The 18583-nt window shown below is 39.9% G+C and overlaps 1 protein-coding gene across 1 annotated transcript in view; it reads left to right on the forward strand.

The window, feature by feature from the left end:
• The window catches only part of EPB41L4B (erythrocyte membrane protein band 4.1 like 4B), a 195098-nt gene that overhangs the window by 80201 nt on the left and 96314 nt on the right, over window positions 1-18583 (forward strand). The window contains exons 7-10 of the mRNA XM_010583595.1: window positions 9151-9193; window positions 11423-11501; window positions 14946-14990; window positions 16323-16375. Coding sequence (XP_010581897.1) covers window positions 9151-9193; window positions 11423-11501; window positions 14946-14990; window positions 16323-16375 — 220 coding nt within the window. The remainder of the gene's footprint in view (window positions 1-9150; window positions 9194-11422; window positions 11502-14945; window positions 14991-16322; window positions 16376-18583) is intronic.

Genomic DNA, 18583 nt, shown 5'->3' on the forward strand with positions numbered 1-18583 from the left:
CCGGACACGGGGGGGGGGGGGGGGGGGGCGCTAAGAAAGCCAACACTGGTTGCAGGGCCTTGGTAGTAGGGTTATACTTTCCTGGATTAAGAAGAGTGTCAAGAGCAGAGTTCTTCACCTTCACTGGAGTGCAAAGCTGAAAGCTCTGATTTGTTTTGGTTTTTTGTTGGTTTTTTTTTGCCTGGCTTAAACTGGGCAGAGTAGAGTTTAGAAGGCTTCAAGGCACAAGCTTTTATCTTCCCCAGCACCCTGTGCAAAAAGGTTCCATGCTTTAACAGCCTGCCTTAGTCTGTTTTGAACTTGTGACCCACTCATTTCATTTGCATAGCAATTAATGCATAGCCTCCATGTGCTTCTGCTTAGTGCCAGCCCAGCCACACAGTGGCAATTGCGGGGCTGGGAGATTAGAAGTTGTATAAACTCCTTGAGGCTCTAAGCCTTTGTCTTTATTAGGTATTGTTAAGTGCTAAACATCTTTAAGCCACTATTATAAATAAGAGAGAGCAGAATAGTCTTTGAATAGTGGAGATTGCTTCTGTGTGCTTCAAGGCCAGCAGCTTTTGAGTGCACTGTGTTTCTTGCAGTCCTGTAACTTTGCCAAAGAGTCAGGACAAGCAGTGTTGATAGCTGTGATTTAGAAAAGAAAATCATGATTAGGGCTTATCTGCTTTGAAAGAGAAAAAGACTTTATTTGTTTGAGCAGCTTATTTTTAATACCCCCCCCCCCCAAAAAATTTTCAATATAACCAAAAAACATAAAGTTGTGAAAGGCAAGATGTCAGCAGTAAGGCAGAAAATACTGTAAAGTCTATTCAGTGAGCTCTGCATCAGTTTGTATCTTGTACTCTTTGAAGATATCCATGAATAGAAGGATGTAGACAATCATCTAGTAGTTTATTCTAAAGCAGAGCTTTGTGTACTGCTGTATTTTTAAGTTATCTGATATTAACTCCAGAAGTAGATATACTTGAGGGGGAGAGGAGTTGTTAAGAGTTGTTAGTGTGTGGAAGAACTCGATGTAGTAGAAAACTTCTGTTCATAAGTGGGGTTTAAAGAGCAGCACAGACACACTGCCTGCTGATATTCAGCATCTTGACTGATCACAATTTATAGGTTATAGTGAGGTATAAAGCTGCATCTTACTGTAGTTGCATTATAAGTGCTATGGACCAACCCTTTTTTTTGTACCAGACTCAGTAACAAAACTCCTGAGACTTAGCGTTCTGCAGCTGTTCTACTGGTGGTTCTTTCATCGTTCTCATCCATTTTTAATTTCTATTTTTGTGTATGTTTTGTAATGTGCGTAATATGGTAGTACAGTGGGACATATGCATATATTGGAGGTGTGTGCTCAAAAACTTTACTTTTTGCGCCATTGAAAAAGGTTGGAGACCACTGCTCTAGGACAGCTGTAATGAGTCTGGGAACATTCTAAGGCCCTTCAAATGTTTCCATCGTCTTGTAGTAAAAACCCTGCTCTGCTTTTCTGTTCCTCCTGTATGTGGAAGAGAGGGAAGGGGGCGTGGGGAAGGAGGACTGAAGGAAGGAAATGAGAATCAAAGAAATAATTTCTTGTTCAGCTGTTACAGGACTACAACAGAGAAGCAGTGCTTGGGGTGATAAAAGTGTCACTCTTATATAGGAGATCTCTGCAGTGGTTTGGAGGAAATGTAAAGCTTATTGCGTTTTTAATTACTTTTACTATGGTGTGTGTGTTCTAGCAAAGCAGGAAGCCTTGAAAGCTTTAGTCAAGGTTGGAAATAGCAATAATAAAAACTTGTGAGACCATACTATCAAAGTTGAGTTGCCACGAGGAAGTATTTTATTCATCTTTGCAGAAACTGGTCATGTGCAACATATTCTATGCAGTTGTCTGTCCTGTGATAGCACAACATGGATACCCTCCCAGGCCCCCTGTTTTACAGGAATTCAGAACAGGAGGATTGTGCATGTTGATTAGCTTGGAATTTGCTTCTGTTTCTCTCATGACTTAGTTTCTGATCACAAGTACAACTACAGAGTAATTGAGGGGGAAAAAGATTTAAGATACATCTTTAAATTTTTTTTTTTCTTTTTACAACTGAGCTGCTATAATCTTTGCAGTATCAAACTTTAGTTGGGAATGCATGGAAGCAAAAATAATTAAAATGCCACTTTTCTTACATGCGTCTCAGTGATCCTCTAAGTCCTTTATGTCCGATCTCTAATGTCACAAAAGCCCCTTGGCTTAAAGAAGGTCCATATGGTACAGCTGTTCCCAGCTGGGTAGATAGATTGCGCTCTGCAGCCAGTTGAGCCATTTTGAGGGTGTGTGCACACACCCAATGTATCTGGCACATTGGGAAGCACTGGATTTACCGCGTGTGTACAGCAAGACTTTTGTGTGAGGACAGCCCATGCCTCCTGCAGGTGCCCATGGCTATGATGGGGGCCAGGGTTCCCCAGGGAAATGAGAGCCAGGACCGACCTGCAGTAAATTGTCCTGTCAAACCGCATTTTCATCTGAACTTCTTAATATTGACCGATTCCTAAATTGGGTTTTGATTCATTTGCTGTGAGAGGTGAGAAGACAATGGAGGGAGGAGATGGAAAAGAGCACATAGAAACTAAAATAGGCTTTCGTGAAAGCAGTGTTCCAAGTACAAAAACAGAAGGGAAAAAAAAAAGGGGGGGCAAGAACTGTGTTGCCCAGACTGGTCCTAACCAGCAGCAATGTGTCAGGACCCACTGATCTGGACACCGAGATGCTCACCCGTATGGAAGGTGGCCTTGTGGCCAGGTTTTTCTGGGAGGGTCAGGATCATGTGTGCTTCACAACCTAAGTTTTCAACAATGCAGTGTGAGGGTGGGGGGGGGTGAAGCAAGCTGGACAACAAAGTATAATACTCGAATGCCTTTGTTTTCTCTACACATCATGAACTAGGCTCCTGGATGTTTTAGCAGGTATTGGGTCAGGGTCTTGGAGGGACTTGGTGCTTCATGACTGCCTCTGCTGCATCTGAATTTTCTTTTAAGGGCTCATTGTCATTCAAATCAAGAGGGGTTTTTTGACTGCTTGCTTTTGATATTACTACTATGACTTCTTAAGGGTGTGAGGGATGTGGAAAAATGAGCAACTCAAACCAGTCAATTAGCCTCATAGTGTGATAGCCAGGAGTCTTTTTCCTTATGTACTGCTTAATACTGTAACAACAAGTGCTCGTTAGGCAGAATAAAATAGGGACAAGTCTTATTGTTCAATACATTGAATGTTGGGAGGAAGGGAGACTGGTAAATATTTTGATAATGCAAAAGGTTTCCTTTTCTGCTTCTGGTAGAAAAATCCCACTTCCCCATGAATAAACAGTGAAATTCATCTGTGATTCTCTTTCCCCTGCCTGAATCTCTTTTGTTCCTCTGGATGATGAGCTCTTTGGGACTGTGGTGTTGCAGGATGTGTGTCCATGGATTGTAGCCCAGAGCAGCAAATGCCAGTCACAGCTGGAAGGTCCCAAGAGCTGTACAGGTAACAATATCCTGTAGTTCTTAGTGCTTCAGTTACTAATAGTGGCAGTGATGCAAATGCCAGTTCAAGTAACTGGACAAAGACAAGGTTGCTGTCTCCACAGTGATGTGGAGCACCTGATGAACGACTGCTTCCAGCTGTGGCTGTCCAAGGCTGTATTGCAGTCTACGAACACTTGGTGGGAGACTCCAAAACACTAAGATTTCCCAGAGCATCTAGTTTTTAGTCTTCCAGTAGCACTTGCTGTTTCCAGGAGGACTGGAGACCGTTTCCCTGGCACAGACTTGAGAAGCAGCTGTACAGGGCTGGTGGTTGTGACACTGTCTGTCAGTGATGCTTCTTCGTTCACTTCTAAGTGTAGAAAGGTTAAGTCTCCGGTCTGTTCAGGACAACAAATAGTTTTTGCTGTTTTCTTTTGTCTTTGTGCGTGGTCAGAGTATAAGCTGAAGAGGTTTCCTTAGTTGTCTTCCACAGATTTAGTCAGGTTTGTTACAAATCCTTTCAGTTTATTTTTTGAGTGTTTGGGCACAGGCTTCAAAATTAAAGGTAATGTACTTTTTATTGCTAGAATTGATCTGGAGTGACATCAACTTTTGTTGTCTGTATAATAAATCTAATGAGAATTATGCTACACAAGGCAAGGTTTTTATCATTTTTGTGGTTTACTTTTTTTATTCCCCCCCTCTCTGGGTTATGAAGTTTCACTGCCGAGAAGAGAAAGGGAGTAATCTTGTATGTACTGTTGTTTTGTGTGATAGTGATTGTCTGTGTTCATGTTCAATTGTAAGTTCTGTTTCTGTCACCTCATGTCTGCAAAGCAAAATATTCCTTGGGCCGAAGTAGGTTATCACATGTATACGAATTAAGGTAGCATTGATGGTCTTGAAGGTTGTCCATATAGCTCTCCATCATTCATGTGTAGTCTGTCTGGACTACAGATAAACCACGTCACGTATCAGGACGTTTCTGAGATAGCTCTGTGCAGGCTCAGGCTGGGACAGGCAAGGCTTTCATGAATGCCACAGATTGGTTACGGTGCTTTGTGATACGCTGCTCTGTATGCAAAAATAATACTCTAAGGGGGATTTTTCTTTTTCAGTTCTATCTTTCAGTCTTAATATTCATGGTGATAATTAAAACGTTACCATGACAGGATTTGAAATATGTGTGATATTAATTTTATGTTTAGTTTCTGTAAAGAGCCGTGGAAAAAATGCCTTAAAGTAATCCATATGCAGCATGATCCTAAATGTATTTTCAGGAGTATGAAATGGGCAGGTGCAAGAGTTGTGTAGCAGCCTTTTCCTGTTATGAGATTACAGTTTTCTTTCACGAAAAGCTAGCTGTTTATTAAAGTAACTGGGCAATTAATTTGGACTAAAAATTAGCAGGTATGTTCTCAAAACAAGATAAATGTTCTGCAAAATCAAGATCAAAAGGCAGATCTTGGGAACTTGGCAGAACAGGAAGGAGTTTCTGCAAATAAATTTTTGTGTTGTTTTGAACTGTAGGGGGCAAAATTTTATTGTGGCTAAAACCAATTTGTTTTAAAAAAATCCTTCTAGACTTTCTGTCATATTAAATTCAATTCAACTGAAATCATATGCCACAGATACGTTTGAAAGAAATATTTTTAAATTAAACAGAACCTCTTTGTTGCAGTTACAAATAATTGTGGCTCTATGACCCTAGTAGGAGCAAAGGGGTGTAATCCTGCTGCCTTTGGTGTCACTGAGAGCTTTTTCCTTTTGAGTTCAGTGTATGCTGTCCTAGCAGCTTGTCTCTTTAAGTGTCCGTACGACCAAATTCCATTTAAGACAACACAGGTATATTTTTATTAGTGATGAACTGAAGCCTTAAGCAATGCTACTGACACCTTTATGCTGTAGTCTTTAAGTAAGTCCTTTCTGGGAAAAACTAGCCTGCAGTTGCTTCTGCTCATCTGTTAGCCTTAATTAAGTTAAAAATAAATGCGAAAATTAAGACAATGAGGCTTTTTTTGCAATTACAATTTTATTTATCACTTCCTGGTAGCCAAAACTGTGTTTTAATTTATGGTCACTGCTGAGGGTGCTGTAGGGGTCAAGCCTTCTATGAAGGTCAGTAAGTACGTCGGGGTGTGTTGTTCTCAGAGCCTTACCAAAGCCTGGAGGTGTGAAGTATGGCTTGAAGCATTGCACTTCCACTTGCAGAGCTTGCTTTCAGGAAAATTCCAGTGCACGTAGGAACACAAATGGCTGGTTTTGAGCACACTTCACTTAAAAGCCTTATACTAGCTTTTTCTCTGCTCTGTACAGTAGTTACAATTGGCCAGAAAATTACTTTTATGGCTGAGGCTTGGTGCTCTCACAGAACGGATGCCGTAGAACATTCATAATGCTTCAAGTATTAAAGGTTAGAAACAGAACTAAGCCGGGGGGGGGGGCAGGAAATGAAGGCAGGGGGATCATAAAACTGGAGTCCACAAAAAACAGTGACTGAACATACTTACGCTATGACAAAGATGAGCTGATACTGCACTTTGTCATTGGAGAAAGATGCATGCACTTGAGCGGTTTCACAAAAGCACGCAAGGGTTAGCAGAGTGTGTCCAGTAAAGATGAAGTGGATTCTTCAGAACAGCAGCAGTGTTTGCAACAGAATAATGATGGATGGTGAGTCTCAGCACAGATGGGATGTTTGATTGATACGTTTAGAAGATGCAGGAGAAAAGTACTCCTCCTTTGTTTCAAATGAATGGAGTTGCTAGTCTTACCAAGACCTCTGGAAGGGCAGGAGGTAAGAATAGCTGAAGCATTTGAGAGCCTTTTCATGAAAAGGGGAACCTTTCACTGGAGTGGAAGCTGGAGCTGAGTCAGTCCAACCGTGGAGATGAACAAAGAAGGACCTTAGTGTCTCCTGATAACAGTGGTCATGGTGTTCCTAGGGAGACATGGTGAATTGCAGAGGTGGCACAGGACAGCTGGGTGCCTATTGTTGCTACTTCATAGAAGCATGTTTGCAAGAGTCATCGACATTTTATAACTTGCAGTACTATTTGTAGGGGCCCATGACTGCAAAAGGAAGACGTGTGGAACTGCATACAGTGAGATTTTTGCAAGAGCCAGCTGAAACTACTAATTGCATTTAAGAGGTTGCTTACATCATGTAGTGGTGGAATCTGGATGCTGAACATCAGACTTCTGGATTGAATGTGTCAGTATATTTAAAAAAAAAACCAAACCCCCAGTGCTTTGACAAGGCCAAAGTTTTCAGGAGCTGTTGTGTATTGAAACTGTGATAAGAGGTATCCCCAGCCACATTGTTTTATACGTTTATTCAGAGACTGTTTGCATATTAGAAATGGTAATAACTGGTTTCATGAAGGTTCACGCAAAACATGGCGTTGCAAAATTTTCTCTTGGTTTCAAATTATTTCTGATATCATGGTAATTGCATGTGTGACTTCCTTGTGCTTTTGTGGTTCCATCAAATAGCTATTTTGTAGGCCAATAATTCTGCCGGTACTGGGCCAATAATACTGCCAGTCCATGTCCTCCTACCTCTGTATTTTTATTTTGTGATCTGTGTGATGGCCACATCACACACAGCCATGATGTGCAATGTGGCTTGGGGGTAAAAGAGCAGCTCGTTCTTGCTTCTGAGGAGAGATGAGTTTAATGCTTGCTGTCTTTATCTCCTGGAGCAGTCTGCCTCTGGCTGCTTGGGTACGGAGAATGAATGATAGCTTCCCGCCTAGGCTATAGTCTCATTTAATGGTCTGCGCAAGTAGTTCCTAGAGTCTTATTAGTTATTTTTAAACCTTCTTTGAAGTATTTACACTTAAGAATAATCAGTTTGAAACTTGCTGTTATTTGAGTTTTAATGTGCCTGGGACACCATATTCCAAGATTGGGACTATCAGCTGTTATTTCACTGGGAATTATAGTAGTTCAGGTTGTGCGGTGCTTATTTCTGAACATGGTACTAATGTGAGCCATAGATGAAAAGTTATTGAAGGATTTTTGCCTGTACTATAGATGTTATTCATGTTTGGTTTTATTTAACATGAAGCTAAAGTTTTCTTTTAATGGAATCAGTATATTTGTCTTTGTGAGTGGTTTATCTTTAGCCAAAATAAATATTGAGGAGAGAGACATTTTTGTAGCTAGGTATTTGAAGCATAAAAACTTAATCTGCCCTGGAGGTGTGAAAGTAACAGACTTGTATAATTTCAGTAAAAAAAGCAAAGTTTCAATGTTGATATTCTTTCGTTTTCAAAAATTTGAAATTTCACAAAGCTTCTGTGAACTGCTGTGGTTTCTGGTGTAATTCTTCATAAGAGAGCAAAGTAGAGACAGAATAAATTACTTCCAACTCTAAGGAATGTATTTGTATGAGCTGCTGTAATGTTTTATTTCCATTCTGGTAGAGATTTCTCAAATCGTAAGGATGGAATCCTTGGCAGCCTCACCTAAAGGACTCTAGTAAGTCTCATGCAAATAAAAGCACCTTCAGAATAATTGTTCCATTTCTCCTTCTTTGTCTCCTTTTTTTATGAGATTTATTTACCTCAAGGATTGTAAGTTGTCAGACTCCTCTGTACCTGTGATAAATAAATTTTTGCCTTGGCTCAGGACATACTTAGTAAATAAATACCAGCATTGCTATCCAACAAATAATTTTTCACATTTGTTTAGCCATGGTGGCATGGTGTTAGTGGAATGATAAGTAGTCATTCCGAGATCCTCCTTTTTCTGAAAGCATGAATGCTTCAACAGGGAGGAAGAAAGAGTTTTTTTCTCCTAAGATTTTGTTCCATAGTACCTAGTTGATTATTTTGAAATAAATATATACATAAAGATAGAAGAACATTTATCTCAAGGAAGTCCAAATGCTGGTTTATTACCTTGTGCGACAGGAGCATTTACATGGGGTTGCTTCACATCAGATTGCAGCCTTGTGTAGGACGTTGCACAGAGACAGTCAAAGATTTAAGCTAAATTTACACCAGAGAGTGTTTATTGCTACTCTTCTGTAGATGCAGCTTGCATTGATGAGAGACTGCATGAACTTTGCTGGGAAGCACACTTGTTTGTCATCGTAGTTACATCTACTCAAGATCTTTTGCCATTAGTTTAAAAAGGGGAGGGAGGGTGTGCATCAATGTTTCAAAAAATGCTTTTAGTGGGGTTAAGTCTTCATCCTTATCTTGAAAAAACTTGGCTATGGAGCAATGGAAGGCAGGACAGTACAGGTTCTGGAGGTTCTGCATCAAACAGGGGAGTTGAAAGGAGACTGGAACCCAGGGGTTTGGCCTGCTGTCCTCAGGGGCACTTGGGCAACAATTAAACTGAGGGACAAAAGGGTATTTTCCTTACACACCACTGCTTCGTGGCTTTGGATTTTGAGGTTTCCTCTCTGGAAAAGTGAAACTTCTCTGGCAGTGCTGATGCATTTTTTAGTCAAGCTTTCCCCCATAAAAGAAGGTAAGCTGGTAAATGTGCAAATAAATACTTTTGCAAATGTGTAGAAGTTTAGCAAATAAATATGGCAATATTTCCTTCTAAGAGATTTTTATCTGTTAAATTTTACTGTAATTAGTTTATTGTGTAAACAAAATCTTGAAATGGAACTGCTTTTAAATGTGGATTTTCTTTTTTTAGCACTGGTTGGACCATTCAAAATTCATTAAGAAGCAAATAAAAAGTAAGTACCATGTCTGCCTATTTTGTTACTTCCTTAAGAATTTGAACTTAAAGTATTTGAATGTGATTTTGAATGTTTAAATATGGCCTTTAATGGAATAAATATTTCTTAGGAAATAGAGTTAATTTAATGGCTAATTGGCTGACTGTAACATGTCAAAATGCAAGAGCATTTATAAGCAATAGACCAGCCTTCAGTAGCCCCCGTTAAACATGTGCTGTTTGTCTGAGGCAGAGTAGGTTGCCAGGTAATGTCAGTCTGATCTGTGAAATCAGGTTGCCTGGACACAGATTGCTGTTTCTGTCACTGCTTCTGATCCAGAACAGATTTCCTGTTCGTTTTTTTTTTTTTTTTTTTTTTTCCCCCCCCCCAAAGAGAAAATGGCAAATATTTTACTGAGTAACAGTTAACCTCTTTTTTTGTACATTATGAGTAAAACTAGCAGAAATACCTGCTGTTTCATCAAAGGGAGTTTTGGGTGGAGGGGTAGTGTTTGGCCACTGAGTTTTTTGTTGTAATCGGCTAAGGCAGGCAAGTTGCTCCTGGATCTCTAATAATCTGGTTGCAGGCTTGGATACAGTACAGCATCAGCACTAACGGTGTTTTGTTAATGTACTGCAGTTGGCAACAGCCATAGGCCAACTGATAATATCGCTTCTGTGAGATTAAAATACAGCATTTTGCGAGGGAATTTTTGACCCCCTTGCAGGACCTCACAGAGATGGGTCTTGATTGCTTCAGCGGTGCTTTGCTTTTCTTTCTGATAAGTATCCACATATCTAGATGATTTTTGTAAATGGTGGAGTTCTTCAAAGACCTTTAGGACATTTTGCTTTTACCCCATGGTGTGTTGGCGTCAGTCTGCTAGAACAGACGGTAAAGATAGCTGCTATGGGTAAGGTTTTGGTGGTTGGCTTTCTCTCACCTTTTCATCACATCACAGACTACCTCGAGTGACTAAGTGATTTGCAGGTGCGCTTTCTGCGATAGCTTTGTCCTTTTCTTGATCTGTCTTAAAATGTGGAAAATCAACGGTTCTGTGGCACCTTCAACCAGTTTAGTTGCACTGGTTTGTCTGTGTTTAATCTGTGAAGGGCCTGTTTTTAAAAGAAATTGGCCAAGCCCTGCCCTAAGGAATGCTGAAGAGGGAAGCAATTTGATGAGTGTTGTAAAGGTCTGTCTCACAACAGGATACTTTTCTTTACCTTACATTCAGCAGGTGCTTTGAGAAGAGTTCCTCTTTCATGATGGATGTTGCTCACTGCTCTTTTTTTTTTTTTTTTTTTTTTTTTGCCAGCAGTGAGCAGGTAAGAGTCATTATCTTGCTGATGCAGACCTTACCAGTGGTGCCTACCTGTCAGCCTAGGGTGCTTACAACCTGTCTTCTAGGAGCTATTGTTGGAGCCAACGTCAAAGCTCTAATTGTTAGAGTTTTGGCTGCATATTGTTTAGTAGAATGAATCATTAATAGGCACATATATACTGTGTTGATGCCATGTTACAGAAGACCTTAGAAAGGTGTGAAAAAGAGTCATTTTTTCCAGCATTTAATATACCAGCAGGCTGTTAGTCTGGAAGGTGAGGCTTAGGCAGATAAGGATGCGTTGGTCACAGTCTCATCGTAGCTGGGTAACATTTTATTATCTGTGTTACATAGAAAGTCAGACCTAGCGTTCACCTTCTGGCATTAGCAAATAACAATTCTTACAACTCCACTTCCTGGAATTTGTTAACTTTCTGTGTTCATGGGTGCCTTCCAGAGTCCTCGTCACCACTTTCACCTTATTATCTCACCTTTTCTCATTCGCATGTATCAATCGGAAGTCGATCTACTGGGTGGGGTTTTTTGAAGTTGTGTTTGAGCCTGGTAACAAGGAGCATCACCCTCTCCCTTCCATATCTCCCTGTCCCCAGCAACAGGCAGCATACCTGGAACTTGCTGTCATTCACAGGATGCTGCGGGGCTTTTAACAAAAATGTGTTTGCCAAATGGACTATTGCTTGATTAATCTAATGATTAGAGTATCATAAAGTATGGTAATCATCTAATCTTTTTTTCATGCATTTTTTAATTTAAAACCATGAAATATTTGCTTCTTTGAAGAATTTGAAAAACATACTTAATTTTGGGTTTCTTGGGTTGTGGGGTGGTGGCTGTTGTTCTGCCTTAGCAGAACCGCAACTAGTGTAAACTTTTTTTTCCCCCATTTAAAATCTCTGCATATACAGTTGGACCTCCGTACACGTTGCATTTTCGAATTAAGTACTATTCATCAGAACCGAACAACCTTCATGAGGAGTTTACAAGGTAGGAACTATGCATGGTTAACTGGGTGACTGGCAGAGGGGTAAATATGACATCTAAGGGGGTGCTGTAAGCAGGTGATTTGAGCTGTCTTACTAAGAGTGGTCATTTTGTCTGACTTCTTAGGTGTTTTCCTACTGTCAGAGAAACATAACCTTTTTTATTTGCTGCCAGAAACCATTCATGGGCCTCTCCCGAGTGTTTTAGTCTATAGGAGATGCTGTGTTCTGGTGCTCTGAAGTTAGCAAAGAAAGGCAGCGTTGGGTGGGGAGAGCTGCAGCTGGGACACAGCTGCTCCTTACACCAGCGATACCTGCCATACCTCTGGGAGCACTTTCCATCGTGTCCTGCTAAAATACCAGTGCTCTGCATTGTCCCACTTGCCCTGAGACTTGGGGGTGATTTAATAATGGTATAAAGGCCACAGAATTGTGGGAATAGTCAGCTTGAGTTCTTGGTTGATTGGTTGAATCTCTTCCACTTCCCCACGAGTTCTCTGTGGTGCAAAAGGTGTAAGGACTGCATTGTATAAAGTCACCTTAGAATACCTGGAGGTCTTTTGTTTCATTCTGGTAGGCTGTTTTCTGGGCTGTGAGGACTATACCTTGCTGGGTTCGTAGCACCCTGGTGTGATCTAGCGAATATTCTGAAAACTAGGAAAAGAGCAGCTGGAGGAAAAGGGTTGACTTTTGTATCTGCCAACTTTGTCTTCTTTGTATAGTAATCATCTATCTTAATGTTATTTTATCTTTTTTTGTTGTTCTGTTTCTCACCGTAGGGCACTTTCTATGTCTTCTAATTTGGTTGGCAATAATCAGCGTACTCCCAGTCAGCCTAAGATGTTTAAAGATTGTTGGTTGTTGTAGTTCCTGTGCATGTGATGTTTGCATTAAACTTATGCCTGCAGGCATACGTTTACTGTCTCCCATCTGCTGTGTTGACCATGTATTTTTTTTTTCACTGCCTGAGACAAGATCAAAGAGCTAATTGTCACCACCTTATGATACTGACATGGAGGCTTTAATATCCATTATCAGTTTAGTGCAGAAGTGTTAATTCAATAAAAGCGCATATTGCCAGACAATGTATAATTAACCTATAGAACTCCCTGCCGCTTATGTAATTGAGTATAAGATCTTAGAGGATCCAAAAACCTGGATGATTTGGGGGATTCTCTAATGAGAAAATGCAGTTAAATTAGTAGGAATAATATATATTTTCTGAAAATGGATGTAAGTCTTCATACATCAGGGTGATGTTAGACAAGTATTACATTCCCTCTGTGGTCAAATTATTCCATTACTGTCTACCACAAGATTTCTTGCTTAATCCTCTGAAGTATATGATCCTAGTCACTGCGAGATGTGGGTTTCTGAGCTATGTGATCATTGCTGTGATCAAGTAAGACATTTCCTCTGTAAGTATTAACCTCTGATGTTTTGTGATCTAATTATTGCTGAAAGGTGACATTTCAGAAGACTATTTTAATTAGAAAAACACTTTAGTCAGCTAAATTGTCAGCATTACGAACAATTTTCTTTTTAATTATAAGCTTGACAGAAGACCACTGTGAAACTATGCAAGGAAAATGAAAATGAGCTGGAAATTGATTTTACAATGAACAAATAGTTGCATTTTCCTTTTTTGTTGGGGAAAGTAATTTTGAATGTTGCTGGATTCTTAAGAATCTTTATGCTGGCTGGATCATATTTTCCAGGTAGCTTGTTGAGTAAAAAGTGAGGATTAACAACTATATACTCAGAATTATTCCAAGGGGAAATCGAATGGGAGTAAGAGGAGGAGGAAAAATGATCATTAACAGTAACCATGAACTGGCTTGGTTTGGGGGGGGTGTTTGAAATTCCTTGTGGAGACCTGTTTTCTAGTAGACTCCAGTTTCTACTGAAGCTGTAAACATCACAATCTCATAATTAGCACAGTAATGGGGAAGTGTTGAAACCCTTCACCCACTCTATCTTTTTCCAATTTAAAAACACAGTTGAAATCCAGTGCATTTTGGAAGACATCTTCTGTCACTTTTATGGGACCCGATTAGTTAGTTTAGTTAGAAAAACAACAGAGGAATGTACATGTCTGTACATGTGTGTTGTGGAGAATTTTCTAAGGTATTTTGCTGATTTGGAATATCAACAATTGAGATGGCAATGCTTGTCAGTCTGCGTGCAGAAAAGGAGCAAGAGTAAGCCATACCAACCAGAGCAGAGCTGCAGCCCTGCACAGGCCAGCTGACAATAACAGAAGCACTGCCCAGATTTTTCTTGCAAATTTAGAAGAGTTCAGGGGGTTGTGTGTCATTAGGGGAAAACAGTAAGAACAGGAAATATACTTGGCTGCCCTTAATCTATGCATGCAGATACCCAGGTTTGTGTGGCAAGTCAGGTATTAGCCAAGTAGGTGAATCAGAGATGTGACACAGAGCTAGCATGGATACATCTGATTCTGCTTTAGTGTATCATGAGAAGTCTTTTTAATCTTCCTTTTCGTATCTGTTTTCCTGTCTGATTCCAACGACTCATCCTTCACCACGTTCACAGCACGTCCTCTGTGATGAAAAACACTTGGTCTTCATAGCATCCTTTGTAAAGATAGGAGAAGTTGATGTTTGCCTTTACTGGGTAGATTCAGTAGTGCTTCATGCTTTCTTTTCTCGAGCCACTCATCGTTGCAAGCCTCACCCTGCAGTGTCCAGAGCAGTGCAGAGCCTGCCTCTGCCATCCTGCCCTGTACAGAGCTCTTCAGGACCTGGGGCACTTCTGCGTGCTGCAAACCCCAACTCTTGAGCAGCTGTGAAACTTGAAGCATGCCTGGAACTGAAGATTAGCAACAGCTTAAAATACTGCTAGTTTGAAGGCTGTAAATTCCTACTTGGCCTCCTAAATAAATGCGTGGGCTCTATGGAATTCAGGTTTCTTTTATTCAGAACTTTTCTGCTATTTTAAGTGAAAATTTAGTCTGAGCTTTTCCTTTTTGCCCAGTTTGGACTTTCCCCATGCTCAGTATCTGTGTTTGAGAAGGTAGCCCTGAAGTCTTCATGCCTTTATCTGCGTTTTGGCTCTAGATTCTCTAGTTCAATTCTTGCCTGAATTGGGCAAGACCCAATTCAGGAGAACACTGGAGCGTCAATAACATTTAGGTGGCTGTGGTGTATGCTCAGATAGAGCACATCTCTAAACAGCAAGGCTTTGGAAAACGTCCTGAACACAGCCAGTAGGTAAAAAATGTTCTCTTCTTTTTGATTTTAGTGAAAGCTATGGGAACTGTGAAGGTTGCAGGGTGTATCTGAGTGATCCCAAAGGCCCCTTTTCTTTAAGAGCAAGTTAATGAAAATGTTGTGACTGCAAAATGAATTGGGATATTTTTCCAGCCCTTGGGGCTAGAAAGATGACATTATATATACTTTTGACTTTCCTAATTTTTATTTGTCAGGTACCTGTTTGTATTACAGCTCCGGCAAGACATTCTTTCAGGGAAGTAAGTACATCTTTGCTCTTACAGCTGTAATTTAAGGTATTTATAATAGTTAATCTCTTGGTGATTTAAAATTTTACTTTTAACTGCATCATCTTTTTAATTCTTTATGATATTCTTGCACAGACTATAAGCATGATTTACAGTTCCACATGCATTTTTTTTCCTTTAGAAAACAGAGATAACATGACTTTGTGTGCATCATGACTATATTATTGACAAATAGAATGGGTAAAGACCTTTGATGGATTGACCAGGTGAGGGACATGTATAAAGAGAGCAAAGACTGTCCTGGTTTTTATGACTTGAAAATGTAACATGGGCTTACCATATTTTTCAGTATGGTAGGTAAAGTACAGGAGGAAAAGGTGATGAAGTGCAACACTTTCTGTACAGGTCAACCCTGCAAAAATATTTTGTGTGTTTATAGTCTCACCCTGGCCAATATATTCACACCTGCTCTATTTTTATTTTTATTTTAAATTACAAACCCCAAAAAACTTAAAATGCTATGTTCTAAATGTTGTGGTTTACCCCCAGCCAGCAACTAAGCACCATGCAGCCGCTCACTCACTCCCCCCCCATTCAGTGGGATGGGGGAGAAAATCAGGAAAAGAAGTAAAACTCCTGGGTTGAGATAAGAACGATTTAATAGAACAGAAAAGAAGAAACTAATAATGATAATGATAACACTAATAAAATGACAACAGTAGTAATAAAAGGATTGGAATGTACAAATGATGCGCAGGGCAATTGCTCACCGCCCAGCCAGTCCCCGAGCGGCCAATCCCTGCCCCCCCCTTCCCAGTTCCTAAACTAGATGGGACGTCCCATGGTATGGAATACGCTGTTGGCCAGTTTGGGTCAGGTGCCCTGGCTGGGCATGAGAAGCTGAAAAATCCTTGACTCTAGTCTAAACACTACTGAGCAACAACTGAAAACATCAGTGTTATCAACATTCTTCACATACTGAACTCAAAACACAGCACTGTACCAGCTACTAGGAAGACAGTTAACTACATCCCAGCTGAAACCAGGACACTAAAATATAGTGTTGAAGCAAAAATGGTTTCTTAGTCTATTTACTGTCTTCTCTATTAGTTCAAGCTTGTTTTATGGTGGAGCGTATCATGTGTTTAGTAGTAATTAGAATGTACCAAATTAGGAAATAATCATATGCAAGTAAAAATCAATTGTAGATGTTTCATATCATTAATAGCTTGTAGAAGTTAATGTTTCCATTTCTTATATCAGACTACTTTTCAGCTTTATTGCAAGAAGTATTCACTGAGAAAAAAGACATGATTTCCATAGCTTTTTTTTTTTCTTTTTAAGACTGAAATGCCCGTATGAAACTGCTGTTGAACTAGCAGCTCTGTGTCTTCAAGGTATGCAATCTTTTGAAAGTGGTTTGTCTTAATGTACTAAAAAACTCACCTACTAGTTTCTTTTCACTCTTTGTTACTAATGTTTTCTCACTGATGATATATAAATGCCATTCCTTTACCTGAGGAGAAGAATTTTAGGGAGATCGCTTTCCTGCCTTCCCTTCATTCATAACTTCTGAACTGCGTGAGCCAACGTCGGCACGCTTGCCAAGGGGAAGGAGCCTCAAAGGCATGGATGGACAAAGGTTTCAGGGAAACCAGGGGCTGACCGGGGAAGACAGGCACCAAATAGTTCCCCGCTGAGGGAGCAGCTGTGGTGTGTGCACAGTGTTACTACTTCAGCCACATGGGAGATGGTTACAGAGCAGGAGGGAGGGGGTGGCAGGTACTGGAGAAGAGAAAATTATATAGAAAGGTAAGAACTAAGAGTACTTCTGTGTCGGGAGCAAGGGTTACAAGATCAAAAAAAAAAAAACCACAACAACCTTAGGACACTAGGTTTCATTAGTTTATTGTAGGAAAAATGTGGGGGTTTTTTTTATTGCTGCGAATACATTAATATAAATACTCATTCCATTTCAGGCCGTTTGTTTTGCAGATGGGAAGGAAACTTGTGTAATGAATTCCAAATCAAGTTCATTTTTTTCTGAAAGAAAGTGCAGTGAGCTGGTCCATTCTATGCATATAAGCAGCAAAATGAATCGAAATGAAAAATACTCTTCCTGTTCTGCTGGTGGTTGGCAATGGCACATGGAGTGCTTAGGCAGAATCTCTTAGTTTAACACAGCAATGGAGATAACTCAGTGATTCTGGATGGACTTGACAGTCAAAACTGGGAAGTCAGTTCCAAACAGCAACAGATGTAAATCTAAAGGGTAGTGGGTTATTTTTCTGCGCCAGTCTGGCACAGCTCTGACTGTTAGGTGTGCAAAGAACTGCCGCAGGCAAACTCTGTTTTTCTTTTTGAGATGGAGAAAATCTGGAGCCCATATTTGATTTGTTGCCTCCGTTTCCACAGATAAAAACACCGGTAACCTCACCCCTGGTCTAAGCAAGGACAACCAAGCAAAGAATAATAGGTTGATGCCTCAAGATTTTGGGTAGTAACTGACACCTGTGATTACTGTGTAAATGTAATACAATAGCTATCCATCATGTTTATAATGTCTCCAACTAGGTACCAAAACTAACACTTCTTGACACTGTCTGTGGGAACATACTTTTACACTTTCCTGCTTTTTTTTAGTTCAGTTTTCCACTATTTTGACATCATCACAATAAGTTTCTCCAAAATTATTTCATTATTGCAACTAATTTATTATCTCTGCTGACATATGCTATAATTGGCATTCTTTGGTATAACGTTTATTACATTTTATTGGCATTGGAAACTTAATTAAGCAGAAGAGTTCAAAGAAATGTCAAATGATTATTCCCCCCTCAGCAGGTTACATTTACTCTGTAAAATCCAGTCTTGCTCCTTAGTGTGGCTTTCCTAACAGTAAAGAAAAAGTTATAAGTGGCCATTCAGGAATTGGTACTCTAAGCCCTCTGAAAGATAAGCCTTTTCTCTTGACAGGACAGCTTTAAACTTCATACATTTTCTTTTTCAAGGAAGTTGTTCTGTTACAGTAATTCTTTCTTTGTTTCAAACAACAGTTTCCAAGGCTGGTGTTCTGTGTGAATCACCATGCAAATGTAAATTGTTGGTTTGTTGCCAGTCCGGTGAAGGAACTTCTGTAGCAAATAACATTGATTTGCAGTATGGGGTAACTTGTGAAGCAGATACATAATCGTATGCTTTGCTTAGGGATTATCTGCAGAAAGGCTGTCATCAAACTTGAATCATCACTGTTAGAATAAGTTAACTACCTCCTGAGTCTTGCGTGGCTTTCGTATTTAACCAGGTATACTTTTGAAACTACTAATTAAACTCAAAAGGAAAACTTTTTCTCAGATCTCCAGTTTTCAGTTCTAATCATAAGACATCTTCATGGGATAGTGCAAACTTTTTTTTTTCTTTCTGTAAAAGAATCAACAATATATTTACAGATAAATATATTTTTGCAGTTTTCAAAAACTTTCTAGGAAACTTCCTTTTAAAAATGTCCCCCAGTTTATGGAGTTATTAAAGAATACACATAATGTATATAAGCAAGTTACGTAACACCTCCCCCTGCCCCCCCCCCCCCCGCTTGACCGCAACGC

This window comes from Haliaeetus leucocephalus, unplaced genomic scaffold (genome assembly GCF_000737465.1).
Source record: "Haliaeetus leucocephalus isolate CR32 unplaced genomic scaffold, Haliaeetus_leucocephalus-4.0 Scaffold915, whole genome shotgun sequence".
Lineage (NCBI taxonomy): Eukaryota > Metazoa > Chordata > Aves > Accipitriformes > Accipitridae > Haliaeetus > Haliaeetus leucocephalus.